This window comes from Musca autumnalis, unplaced genomic scaffold (assembly GCF_047663935.1).
Source record: "Musca autumnalis isolate F117 unplaced genomic scaffold, ASM4766393v1 scaffold_4, whole genome shotgun sequence".
Taxonomy (NCBI): Eukaryota; Metazoa; Arthropoda; class Insecta; order Diptera; family Muscidae; genus Musca; species Musca autumnalis.
This window is the reverse complement of record NW_027411977.1, coordinates 214,589,670-214,603,458: the sequence shown is the minus strand read 5'-3', so window position 1 is coordinate 214,603,458 and position 13,789 is coordinate 214,589,670. Positions and strand designations below refer to the sequence as shown.

The following is a 13,789-nucleotide window of genomic DNA, read 5'->3' as shown; positions in this document are numbered from 1 at the left end:
AATTTTTATTTTTTCAATAATCGTGGATTTTTTACAAAATATTTTTCCAATAATCGTGGATTTTTTAAAAAATATTTTTTAATAATCTTGAATTTTTTAAAAAATATTTTTTAATAATCGTGGATTTTTTAAAAAATATTTTTTCATAATTGTGGATTATTTAAAAAAAAAAATTTTTAATAATCGTTGATTTTTTAAAAACAACATTTTCAATAATCGTGGATTTTTTAAAAAAAATTTTTCCAATAATCGTGGATTTTTTAAAAAAATTTTTCCAATAATCGTGGATTTTTTAAAAAAATATTTTTTAATAATCGTGGATTTTTAAAAAAATATTTTTTCAATAATCGTGGATTTTTTAAAAAATATTTTTTAATAATCGTGGATTTTTTAAAAAATATTTTTTTAATAATCGTGAATTTTTTAAAAAATATTTTTTAATAATCTTGGATTTTTTAAAAAATATTTTTTAATATTCGTGGATTTTTAAAAAAATATTTTTTCAATAATCGTGGATTTTTTAAAAAATATTTTTTAATAATCGTGAATTTTTTAAAAAATATTTTTTAATAATCGTGGATTTTTTAAAAAATATTTTTTCAATAATTGTGGATTTTTTAAAAAAAATTTTTTTAATAATCGTGGATTTTTTAAAAACAACTTTTTCAATAATCGTGGATTTAAAAAAAAAAATTTTTTTTCCAATAATCGTGGATTTTTTAAAAACAACTTTTTCAAAAATCGTGGATTTTTTAAAAACAACTTTTTTAATAATCGTACATTTTTTAAAAAAAAAAATTTCCAATAATCGTGGATTTTTTGAAAAATATTTTTTAATAATCGTGGATTTTTTAAAAAATATTTTTTCAATAATCGTGGATTTTTTAAAAAAAAATTTTTTAATAATCGTGGATTTTTTAAAATTTTTTTTCAATAATCGTGGATTTTTTAAAAAATATTTTTTCAATAATCGTGGATTTTTTAAAAAAATTTTTTTTAATAATCGTGGATTTTTTAAAATTTTTTTTCAATAATCGTGGATTTATAAAAAAAATATTTGTTCAATACTCGTGGGTTTAAAAAAAATATTTGTTCAATAATCGTGGGTTTAAAAAAATATTTTTATAATAATCGTGGATTTTTTAAAAATATTCTTAGAATAAGAGGGGTTCTTTTAAAAAGGATTTTTAAAATTTTTATTTTTTCAATAATCGTGGATTTTTTCAAAAATATTTTTTTAATAACCGTAGATTTTTTTAAAAAAATATTTTTTCAATAATCGTTGATTTTTTTTAAAAACTATTTTTTTTTAAATAGTGGATTATTGAAAAAAAAATTTTTTCAATAATCGTGGATTTTTTAAAAAATATTTTTTCAATAATCGAGGATTTTTTAAAAAATAATTTTTCAATTATCGTGGATTTTTTAAAAACATAATTTTTCAATTATCGTGGATGTAAAAAAAATATTTTTTCAATATTCGTGGATTTAAAAAAAAAATATTTTTTCAATATTCGTGGATTTAAAAATTTTTTTTTCAATAATTGTAGATTTTTTAAAAAAATTGTTTCAATAATTGTGGATTTTTTTAAATATTCGTGTTTAAAGAATATTTTTTCATTAATCATGGATTTTTTTAAAAATATTTTTTTTTAACAATTGTGGATTTTTTCAACAATAGTGGATTTTTTAAAGAATGTTTTCTCAATAATCGGGGTTTTAAAAAAAATATATTTTTTTTTCAATAATCGTGGATGGATTTTTTAATACATATATTTTCAATAATCGTGGATTTTTTATAAAATATTTTTTCCAATAATCGTGGATTTTTTATAAAATATTTTTTTCAATAATCGTGGATTTTTTATAAAATATTTTTTTCAATAATCGTGGATTTTTTATAAAATATTATTTTCAATAATCGTGGATTTTTTATAAAATATATTTTCCAATAATCGTGGATTTTTTATAAAATATTTTTTTCAATAACCGTGGATTTTTTATAAAATATTTTTTTCAATAATTTTTGTTTTTTTTTTTTATTTTATTATAGTATTATATTATTTTGGTTTTTTTATTTTATTTTAATTATCGTGGATTTTTTAAAAAAATATGATTTCAATTATAGTGGATTTTTTAAAAAAATATTTTTTTAATAGTCGTTGATTTTTAAAAAATATTTTTTCATTAATAGTGCATTTTTTACAAAAATCGGTGTTTTTTTACAAAACTATTTTTTTAAATGTCACTGACTTTTTTATTAGTCCTTGATTTTTTTAAAAAAAAATATTTTTTCAATAATTGTAGATTTTTTAAAAAAATATTTTTTCAATAATTGTGGATTTTTAAAAAATATTTTTTAAATAATCATGGATTTTTTAAAGAATATTTTTTCAATAATCGTGGATTTTTTAAAAAAATATCTTTGCATTAATCGTAATTTTTTTAAAAAATATCTTTTCAATAATGGTAATTTTTTTAACCGTGGATTTTTTAAATTGTTTCAATAATCGTGGGATTTTTAAAGTATAGTTCTTCAATAATCGTGGATTTTTTTTTTATTTTTTTAATAATCGTGGTTTTTTTAGAAAATATTTTTTCAATAATCGTGGACTTTTAAATTTTTTTTAATAATCGTTATGTTTTTTAAAAAAGAAATTTTTTCAACAATCGTGGATTTATTACAAAAAATAATTTTTCAATAATCAAGGATTTATTAAAATAAAAATTCAAAAATCATGCACCTTTTAAAAAATATTTTTTCAATAATCGTAAATTTTTATAAAAAATATTTTTTCAATAATCGTAAATTTTTATAAAAAGTATTTTTTCAACAATCGTGAATTGAAAAAAATTACGCTTATTGAAAAAATATTTTTTAGAAAGTCCAGGATTATTGGAAAAATACTTTTTAAAAAATTATGATAATTGAAAAAATATTAAAAAATCCAAGATTATTGAATTTTTTTTTTCAACAGTCGTGGATTTTTTAAAACATTTTTCAATAATCGTGGATTTTTAAAAAAATATTTTTTCAATAATCGCGGATTTTTTTAAATTTTTTTTCTCACCAGTCGTGGATTTTTTAATATTTTTCAATAATCGTGGACTTTTTAAAAAATATTTTTTCGATAATCGTAAATTTGTATAAAGAAAATTTTTAATAATCGTGGATTTTTTACAAAATATTTTTCCAATAATCGTGGATTTTTTTAAAAATATTTTTTTATAATGGTGGAAATTTAAAAAAAACATATTTTTTTCAATAATCGTGGATTTGTTAAAAAATATTTTTTCAATAATCGTGGCTTTTTTTAAAAAAATATTTCTTTAATAATCGTGGATTTAAAAAAAAAAAAATTAATAATCGTGGATTTAAAAAAAAATATATTTTTTTTAATAATCGTGGATTTTTTTTAAAAAATATTTTTTAACAATCGTGTATTTTTTTAAAAAAAATATTTTTTTAACAATCGTGTATTTTTTAAAAAAAATATTTAAAAAAAAAATTAATAATTTCAATAATTGTGAATTTTTTAAATAAAAAGTGTTCATTCCGTTTGTAAAACATCGAAATTTTCGTCGAAGACCCTATAAAGTATATCAGCATAAAATTTTAAGTCGATATAACCATGTCCGTCTGTTTGTCCGCCAGTCCGTGTGTTGAAATCAAGATACAGCTCGCAATTTTAAAGGTAGAGATTTATAATTTGGTATAGAAGTTTCTATTACTCCTAGGATGCTTGGTATTGAAAAAGGCCCACGAGGAGAATTATCAGTAAAGGTCCACGTCTTTATTTGGTCTCCCAATTTTCGGTATTTAAAATCTTTTCGCTCCAATATCCCATAGAAATGGCTGAAATTTGGTATTTAGTATTCGTTAGGGGCATAAAATTTTCCCCATGAAATTTGTAGGTATAGGCCCACATCTTCCTGGTCCTGCAAGGAAGGAGAGGAAAACTTTAGTAATTTCTTCACTTCTTTACTCCAGAACAGTTCATGGTGGAGGGTATAAAAATACGGCCCGGCCGAACTTAACGGCTTCTTGTAATCCTTTCTGAAAGAAAGGCTGCTTCTATAGACTAAAAAAAAAACAACTTAGTTTTGAGGATACAATTTTTTTATATTTTTTTTGTTATTGTTTTTGATTTTTTTGTTTCGTTTTATGGTATTACAATTGGACTAAATAGTTAAGAGTCGTTAAAACAATTTCAAAATTGTTTAAGGGAAAAATTCGAAAATTGATTTAAAAAATTAAAAAAAATTAAGTTTTTTCTTGTAAAAGGCAGAGCATTATGGCTTACAAAAGTCTATTGCATGTTTACATGCATAAATATGTATGCAGGTGTACATGTGTGTGTGAGTGAGTGGGAAATGCTAAAGCATCAGTCATTAAAAGTTCCCCTTAAAGGAAAGATTTAATGGTATTTGCCTGGACGTACACGGGCACGAACGGAATCGGGGGAGCCATAAGCGATGGCATGGCTGGTAGCAGAACCACCTTCACCAGTGCTGAAGGAGTTGGCAATAGCAATGGCTCCACCGGCGGTGCCACCAAAGTTAATGGGGAAGAAGTGACCGGCAGGGAGGGGCTTTTCGGCCTTGGGAGCAGCTGGAGCCTTGGTGGGTTTCCTGACAGCTGGACGACGAGCAGGGGCTACGGGAACTTCATATTCTTCTTCGGCATCAGCATCGGCTTCATCTTCAACAGATTGGTCCAATTCAACGTAGACCTTCTTCTTGGTGGCTGGCAAATAACGTTTGGCGGGCTTGGCAACGGGAGCAATTGGGGCAGGAGCCGGTAATTCAGCAGCAGCGGGGGCTTCAGCGGCCATGGGAGCTTCAGCTTCAACAGCTGGCATTTCAGCGGCAGGTTGTTCAGCTTCATAGGTGGCTTCTTCAGCAGAAGCAACAGCAGCGCCAGCAGACTCCTCAGCAGCTTCGAAATTATAGTCACGTGGAACCTTGGCAGCCTCGTCGGCAACTTCATTTTCTTCAGCGACAATATCAACTTCAGCAGGTACGGCGGCAACTGGTACAACGGGTACAGCTTCACCAGAGGCGGGATAGGCTTCAGCTTCGCTCAAAACATCTTCACCACGTTCAGCGGAAACATCAACGGCTGGACCAGCAGCGGCAACATCAGCTTCTGCGTGATTACAATCTTGAGTTGATTAGAATTGAAACAAGGAAGACAATGTTAGAGGGGGAGGAGGAAATGGATTGGGGCATGGAAGTTGATTGCTTACCTTTCAAGTAAGTGCCAGTGGCAACGGTCTCACCAGCGACCAAAGCTTCGGCAGCTTGGGTGGAGCGAGCATAGGGACGAGCTGGTTGCACATATTGCACATACATCATACGCTGGGGAGCGGTATAGTAGGCGGCTGGTTGTTGGAAGTAAACCATTCCTGGAGAGAGCGGAGAAAAAACAGGAAAGAGAAATATTTAGTAAAAAAGGCCATGACATGGTGGAGAGTTAAGTAAAGATTTTTTTGATCATTTATTTTTATTTCTTTTTTTGAATACTCTACAAATTTGATGAAGATTTTCTTCAGTTTTTCTAGTGGAGACTTTTTTGAAATTTTTTAAATAAGTTGGAAACATTTCTAACATCATCTGGAACTAATGAATTTTCTGGAGACTTGGTTAAAAATTGTAATTTTAAGTGGAGACTTTGTCAATATTATGTATACATTTGTTGAAATTATTAAAGAAGTGTGGAGAGTTTTTGGAATAATTGTCATAAAGTGGAGACTTTTTCTAATTTTTAAAAATAAATTAAAAAATGTTAAATCATTTATTTCAACAATATAATAATAAAATGTAATGTGGAGACTTTTTTCGAACAATTGGAATATAATGGAGACTTCTTCAAAATTCTTAAATTTTAAAAATTATTTAAAATTTATTTTATTATATTTATTTATTATTTAAAATTATTTATGTTATATATGGATTTTGTTTAATGCCTCCAGGTTATGTGGAGACCTTTTCCAGATCATTTCTATATTGTGGAGACTTATTTGAAACGAATCCCATGCGTTAAAATTGCATCATCTGACGTGGAGACTTCTTTAAAATTGACATTTATATTTTGAGGCTTTTTCGAAATAAATCCGAGACTTTTTCAATTATAGCCATAAAGTGGAGACATATTCAAAATTGTTCGTATAAGGTGGAGACTTAATTATTACTTAAAATAGGCATTTTTTAAAATGTAAACAATTTAGTAATAATAAAATGTAATTTGGAGACTTTTTTCGAATAATTGGAATGGAGTGGAGACTTCTTCCAAATTATTAAAATACATTTAAAATGATTTATGTAATAAAGAGATTGTGTTCAATGCATCCACACTATGTGGAGACTTCATTCAGACAACAGCAATATTGTGGAGACTTGTTCCAAATTATTTGTATATTGTGGAGACTTATTTGAAACGAATTACATGCGTTAAAATTACATCAACTGACGTGGAGACTTCTTTAAAATTAATTTTTATATTTTGAGGCTTTTTCGAAATAAATCCGAAGTTTTTTCAATTGTAGCAATAAAGTGGAGACTTTTGCAAAATTGTTCGTATAAGGTGGAGACTTAATGATTACTTAAATTATGCAGACAACGAGTGCGTTAGCTTTTTTCAAATTCGTGAGACTTCGTTAAATCTCAAAGACATTGTGGAGACTTCAGTAAATTATTCCCATTGTGTGGAGACTTATAAAATTATGCAGATAAAGTTAAGGCTGAACTAATGGAATTACAAATAAAAAATTATTTGTACAGTTAAATTTTACTGGAAATTATCCTCCCAACGTGGAGACTTTCTCTCACATTTATTTGGAGACTTTGTCAAATTAAAAATTTTGGAGATTTCTTTCAATGTATGTAGGTCTTTCTAATGATGTTTGGAGAATTTCTCTACGATATTTGGAGACTTTTCCTGTGGAGACTTCATTCAATTTATTTATAGGACGTGGAGATTTTGTCAAAAATATTTGAAAAATTTTGAGATTTTGTCAAAACAATTTTTGAAAATGTGGAGATTTTGCCAGAGTTACTTAGATCAATTGAATAAGTTACTAAAATTGTCAAAAAAGTTTGGAGACTTTGTCAAAATTATTTAAAAATTCGAAAAAAAATGTTCGAAATTATTTGAAAACATGTGGAGACTTTGTAAAACTCTCCCAAACGATTTAGAAGTTTGCTAGAAAACTGCATAAGTGTTATCTAAATAATGTGGAAAGAACTCATATAAATTTTGGAGACTTTTAAATTTTTTTAATTTTGGAGACTTTGAAAATACATAATAAACAATTTGAAAATTTCGAAAACTAGTAGATTTTGTAAAAATTATTTAAAAAAAATGTGGAGATTTTGTCAAAGTTTTCAGCTGTGATTTGCCCATATTATCAAAAAATGGAATGGAGACTTTGCTAAAAATATTGAAAAATATTGAAAATTCAAATTGAGCAGAAAAAAAACTTATTTCGCTAAAGTTAAGACTTTGACCAAATCATTTTTAAAATCGTGGAGATTTGTATATCGATATTGTTTGAAAACATGTGGAGACATTGGAGAAATCTCACAAATAATTTGGAAATTTAGTAGATAACTTCGCCAATGTTATATAAATAGAGTGGAGAGTATCCAAAAAATATTTGGAGATGTTCCATTATTTTGCAGACTTTTTGAAAATTTGTGGAGACTTTCGAAAATAAAAATAATAATTTGAAGATTTCGAAAACTTGCAAATGTTGTCAAAATTATTTGAAAAATTGTCCATATTATTAAAAAAATACGTTGGAGACTTTGTTAAAAATATTGAAAAAATGTGGAGACTTTGTTCAAATTATGCAGAGAAGAGTAGCATGGGTTCAACATATCCACATAACGTGGAGATTGTTCCAAAATCATTGAAAATTGTGGAGAATTTTTCAAAATAATTTGAAGACATGTGGCGACTTTGTAAAAATCACCAAAAAGACTTGGAATTTTCTTAAATGTTATACAAATAATGTGGAAAAAATAAAAAAAAAAAAATATTTGGAGACGTTTCCAATATTTTGCAGACTTTTTCAACAATTTTTTTAAAATTAATTGAAGACTTGTGGAGACTTTGCAAAATTTTGGAAATTTGTTAGGAAACTTCACCAATGTTATTTGAATAATGCGGAGACGATTCACATAAAATTTGAAGACTGTGATTCCACTCTAATATTTATGAGACTTATTCCAAAATAAATTTGGAGACTTTTGAAAATAATAAATAATTTCACGGTTTCGAAGAAGTGTGGAATTTGTCAAAATTATTTGAAAACGTTTCAATGTTACAAAGATTTTGACCATATTATTTAAAAAAAATACTATGGAGACTTTTTAACAAAATATTGAAAAAATGGGGAGACTTTGCTCAAATGATGAAAAAAGTGGTTTAAATTATTCAAATATCACGAAAAGTTTACCCAAACAATTAGAATATTTTGAGATTTTTTCAAAATTATTTGAAGACTTATGGAGACTTTCTAAAAAACACCTAAATAATTTGGAGAATTTATAAAAAACTTGAAAATTTGTTATCTAAATAATGCAGGGAATACTTATGTAATAATTGGAGACTTTCTAATATTTTTGAGATTTTTTCAAACGAATTTTGGAGACTTTAAAAAGTTATAAAAACTTTTTATCTAAATAACAGGAAGATTATTTATATGATAATTGGAGACTTTTCAATATTTTTGAGATTTTTTCAAACGAATTTTGGAGACTTTTTTCCAAACAAATTTTGGAAACTTTTAAAAAATTTATATAAAACTTGAAATTTTTTTATCTATATAATGCAGGGAATACTTATATAATAATTGGAGACTTTCCAATATTTTTGAGATTTTTTTCCAATATTATATAGATCTTTTCAAAAAAAAAACTTTGGAGACTTTTAAAAAATATCTTAACATTTTCCGCTTTCATGTGTTTTTATTTTTTTTAACATGTCATCTTCGAATTTTTTTCAAAATTATTTGGAGAAATGCAGAGACATTGTTGAGATAAGAAATGATTTGGAGATTTCGTAGACAACTTCATTAATGCTATTGAAATAAATAATGTGGAGAGTATACACAACATTTGGAGACCTTTTGCAATATGTTGGAAACGTTTTCAAATATTTTGGAGACTTTTTCAAATTAATTGTGGAGACTTTTGTAAATAAAAACTATAAATTTTTACAAAATCTTTTACGCTTCGTTGCGCTATAAAAATCAAAAAATTATAAAATTAAAAGATTTTGTTGAAAGCTTCCTCAATGCTATCGAAATAATGTTGGAGACGTTTTCAAATATTTTATTTCATCAAAATTTGGAGACTTTTTCGATTTTTTTTGGGTTTTTTCCAAAATATTTCGAGACTTTTTCAAAAAGTCTTTTTTACAATTTTCACATTTTTGAGTGTTTTGAATTATCTTTTAATTTTTTGTTTCAAAATTATTGGAGGACTTTTGGAGACTTTGTAAGAATTACATAAATAATTTGAAGACAACTTCAGCAATGTTATCCAAACAATGTGGAGAATATTCGTATAAAACTTGGAGACTTTTGAAAAATTTTGGAGAATTTTTCAACAATTTTGGAGACATTTCCAAAACGACTTTCTTACAATTTCCAAATTTTTGACTGTTATGCTATCTTGGAATTTTTTATTTCCATATAATATGGAAAGTATTGGAGACTTTTGAAACAATTTTGGAGACATTTTCAACATTTTTTGGAGACTTTTCAATATATTTCGGAGATTTTTCCAAAATATTTCGAGACTTTTTCAAAAAGTCTTTTTTACAATTTCCACATTTTTGAGTGTTTGGAATTTTTTTTGGAATTTTTTGTTTCAAAATTTTGGGAGGACTTTTGGAGACTTTGTAAGAATTACATAAATAATTGGAAGATTTTGAAAAAAAAAACTTCAGCATTGTTATCCAAATAATGTGGAGAGTATTCGTATAAAACTTGGAGACTTTTAAAAAGCTTTGGAGGTATTTTCAAAATTTTTGGAGACTTTCCAAAATATTTTGGATATTTTTTAAAAAATTTTGGAGACATTTTCAAAACGACTTCCTTACAATTTCCACATTTTTGAGTGTTAGGCTATTTTGGAATTTTTTGTTTCAAAATTATTGGATAAATTTAAGGGACTTTGTAAAAATTACATAAATAATTTGAAGATTTTGAAAAAAAAACTTCAGCAAGGTTTTCCAAATAATAAGGAGAGTATTGGAGACTTTTGAAAACATTTTGGAGACATTTTCAAAATTTTTGAAAACTTTTCAAACTATTTTGGATATTTTTTCAAAAATTTTGGAGACATTTTCAAACGACTTTTCACAATTTCCACATTTTTGAGTGTTAGGTTGTCTTGGAATTTTTTGTTTCAAAACTATTGGATAAATTTTGGGGACTTTGTAAGAATTACATAATTAATTTAAAGATTTTGAAAAAAAACGTCAGTAATGTTATCCAAATAATATGGAGAGTATTTGTATAACACTTGGAGAATTTAAAAAAAAATTGGAGACATTTTCAAAATTTTTGGAGACTTTTCAAAATTTTTGGAGACTTTTTAAAAATTTGTGGAGACTTTTTAAAATTTTTTTAGACTTTTGTAATTTAAAATCCTGCACATATTTGTTGCGTTTTAATTTTTTTTCACAATAAAACAATGTTTTTGCTTCATTTTTTACAGGATCTTCAATTTGATTGTTTTTTTCAAATTTTTGTAATGTTTGTTTTTTCAGTTTCTCACATTTCACTTTTTTAAAAATTTTAAAATTTTAAATTTTTTTTTACACATACTTTTCTTGGCTGGCAAGGCACTGCTGCTGGCAACGAGGCCCACAATTGCGATCAAAGCAAGACTGAATTTCATTTTGTTGTTGTTAGTTGAACAAAAAACTGTATCCTTCAAAATAAAATTCTTTATGCACTCGAAATAAAATTTCGTAATTTTTTTTTTTTTAAATTTTTTCTGTTTCAGATCAACACTGGAGCTAAACTTAACTCTTAAGTTTCCACCAAAGAAGTGATGTCTTAGCCATGATTTGTGTTAGATTTATATACCGGCAGCTAGGTGTACATGGCCATATGGTACAAGCGGATAAGCAAAACAGAAAAATAAAGTGTCAACCAAAATCCAGAACAACAACAACAATAAATCCAAAAAAAGTAATAAAGCCAATGTCCGCTTATATGGCAAAAAATCGCACATATCATTTGCCGTTTACTCTATTCCATTTCGGCACATGTATTCCCTCCAATAAATGTTCAATAGTTTTGTTTTGTTTTTTTTTTTTTGCTTGGAAGAAGAGTTTGTTGTTGCGCTTCCACTAGGTACTACTCATCATAATGATCGAGAAGCGGGCACAAACATTACCGGCATTTGCCATGCTATTGCTTGGCGTCATCACTGCCCGGCCATTATCAATCTTCCCAATTTGCTATTTAATATTCAGGGAATGTTCTCCATAGCTACCAGCTAAACGCATAGCTACTCCATTTCCATAACGCTTATGGGGTCTCCACAGCGAGTTGAAGTGTATTGTCTTTTAGTCTTATCTTGTTTGCATGTGAAGCTAGCTCGACTTCTTTAGGCTGAGTTAGTTCTCTAATTGAGTGCTGGATTTTGTTTTATTAGAAAACTTCAAAAAAAAAAAATGATTTTTATAAGAAATCCGAAAAAACTTTGATATTGTAATAAATATTTTTCATAGAACATGGATTTTTTAAAAATTACTTTTTCATGGGACGTGGATTTTTAAAAAATTATTTTCCATGGGACGTGGATTTTTTAAAAATTATTTTTCATGAGACGTGGATTTTTAAAAAAAAAAAATATTTTTCATGGGACGTAAATTTTTTAAAAAAAATATTTTTTATTGGACGTAAATTTTTAAAAAAATATTTTTCATTGGACGTAAATTTAAAAAAAAAAAATATTTTTCATGGGACGTAAATTTTTTAAAAAAAAATATTTTTTATAAGAAAAAAAAGAAAAAAATATTTATTCTACAAATGGGGTGTTTTTAATTTTTTTCTACGAACGTGGGTTTTTTAAAAAATATTTTTTTATAAAACGTGGATTTTTTGAAAAAATATTTTTTAAAGACGTGGGTTTTCTAAAAAAATATTTTTTTTACAAATGGGGTTTTTTAAAAAATATTTTTTCTGCAAACGTGGATTTTTTAAAAAAATGTTTTCTCTACAAGATTTGATTTTTTAAAATATATTTTTTCAACATACTTGGATTTTTTAAAAAATATTTTTTCTATAAACTTGGATTTTTTTAAAAAATATTTTTCTATAAACTTGGATTTTTTTAAAAAATATATTCTACATACTTGGATTTTTAAAAAAATATGTTTCCTACAAACATGAATTTTTTAAAAATTAAATTTTAAAAATGTGACATGGATCTGTTAAGGAATATTTTCCCATAGGACGTGCATTTGTTAAAGAATGTTTTTTTTTTTCATAGGACGTGGATTTTTTTAAAAAATATTTTTTCATAGGTCGTAAATTTTTTAAAGAATATTTTTTCATAGGTCGTAATTTTTTTAAAGAATTTTTTTCATAGGACGTGGATAAAAAAAAGTATTTGTTACGCATCCTAAACGTGGATTTTAAAAGAAAAAAAAATTAAAAAATTGTTTTTTAAGATTCCTAAACGTGGATTTTTAAAGAAAAAAAAAATAAAAAATATTTTTTCACGAATCCTCATTGTTAATTTTTAAAGGAAAAAATTAAAAAAATATTTTTTCGCGAATCCTCAACGTTGATTTTTTGAAAGAAAAAGAAAAATAAATAAATAAAAAAATATTTTTTACACGAATCCTTAAAGTTGATTTTTTTAAAGAAAAAACATTTTTTGATAGAAAAAAAAAATAAAAAAAAATATTTTTTTACACGAATCCTCAACGTGGATTTTTTTAGAGAAAAAAATTTAAAAAAATTATTTTTTCACAAATCCTCGTACGGAGATTTTTAAAGAATAAAAACCTTGATTTTTTTAAGAATAAAAACGTGGAATTTTAAAGAATAAAATTTTATAATAAATAGAACATTTTTGGCGTTTTTATTGGGATAGCTGCTACAATTTTGTTTTTTTTTTTTTTCAAAATATTCTGGCTTAATTCCATTGTTGTTTTTTGAAAAATTTTAAAACAACTAATTTATTAGTGGAAAAAGTTTGGCATTGTTAGCCAAAGGGTAAGGGAGGGAAGACTAGTTTCGATCCTCGTCACAGGATCTCATCAGTTCCCTTGTTTCTTGTTTGTGGATATTCTACACCGAAGTCATTTTTCAATAACTTCTTCAACAAAAAACTTTTTATACCCATACATCAATCGTCAGCTCGAGGTATAAAGGTGAACAAAGAAAAAACTTCAATGAGAAGTTTTTCTTTGGAAACCTCACCCCACCCCGGCGAAAGTGTTTGCAAAACAAACCAAACCTTTTCCACTGTTATATGCCGTTGAATTACAAAGAAAACAGCATAACAAAATGTTGTTGGTAGCTCGTAATCAATCTTAGATTTTTCAAAAATTAATTTTTCAATAAACGTGGATTTTTTAAAAATTAATTTTTCAATAAACGTGGATTTTTTAAAAATTAATTTTTCAATAAACGTGGATTTTTTAAAAATTAATTTTTCAATAAACGTGGATTTTTTAAAAATTTATTTTTCAATAAACGTGGATTTTTTAAAAATTAATTTTTCAATAAACGTGGATTTTTTAAAAATTAAT

The 13,789-nt window shown here is 25.6% G+C and overlaps 1 protein-coding gene across 1 annotated transcript; it reads right to left on the bottom strand.

The window, feature by feature from the left end:
- Positions 1-4,102: 4,102 nt before the first annotated feature.
- Positions 4,103-11,204, bottom strand: LOC141402244 (uncharacterized). Its single transcript, XM_073983137.1, has 3 exons — positions 10,842-11,204; positions 5,250-5,408; positions 4,103-5,164 (listed from the first exon to the last, which is right to left on the bottom strand). Exons 1-3 carry the CDS (start codon positions 10,912-10,914, stop codon positions 4,419-4,421), a joined length of 978 nt encoding a protein of 325 aa, XP_073839238.1. The 5' UTR covers positions 10,915-11,204; the 3' UTR covers positions 4,103-4,418.
- Positions 11,205-13,789: the final 2,585 nt, after the last annotated feature.

Coding starts and splice junctions, on each gene's coding strand:
- LOC141402244 (XM_073983137.1), bottom strand. CDS start 10,914: ATGAAATTCAGTCTTGCTTTGATCGCAATTGTGGGCCTCGTTGCCAGC. Junction 5,409..10,841: donor TGCCTTGCCAGCCAAGAAAA/GTATGTGTAAAA, acceptor CGCTCTCTCCAG/GAATGGTTTACTTCCAACAA. Junction 5,165..5,249: donor CACTGGCACTTACTTGAAAG/GTAAGCAATCAA, acceptor AATCAACTCAAG/ATTGTAATCACGCAGAAGCT.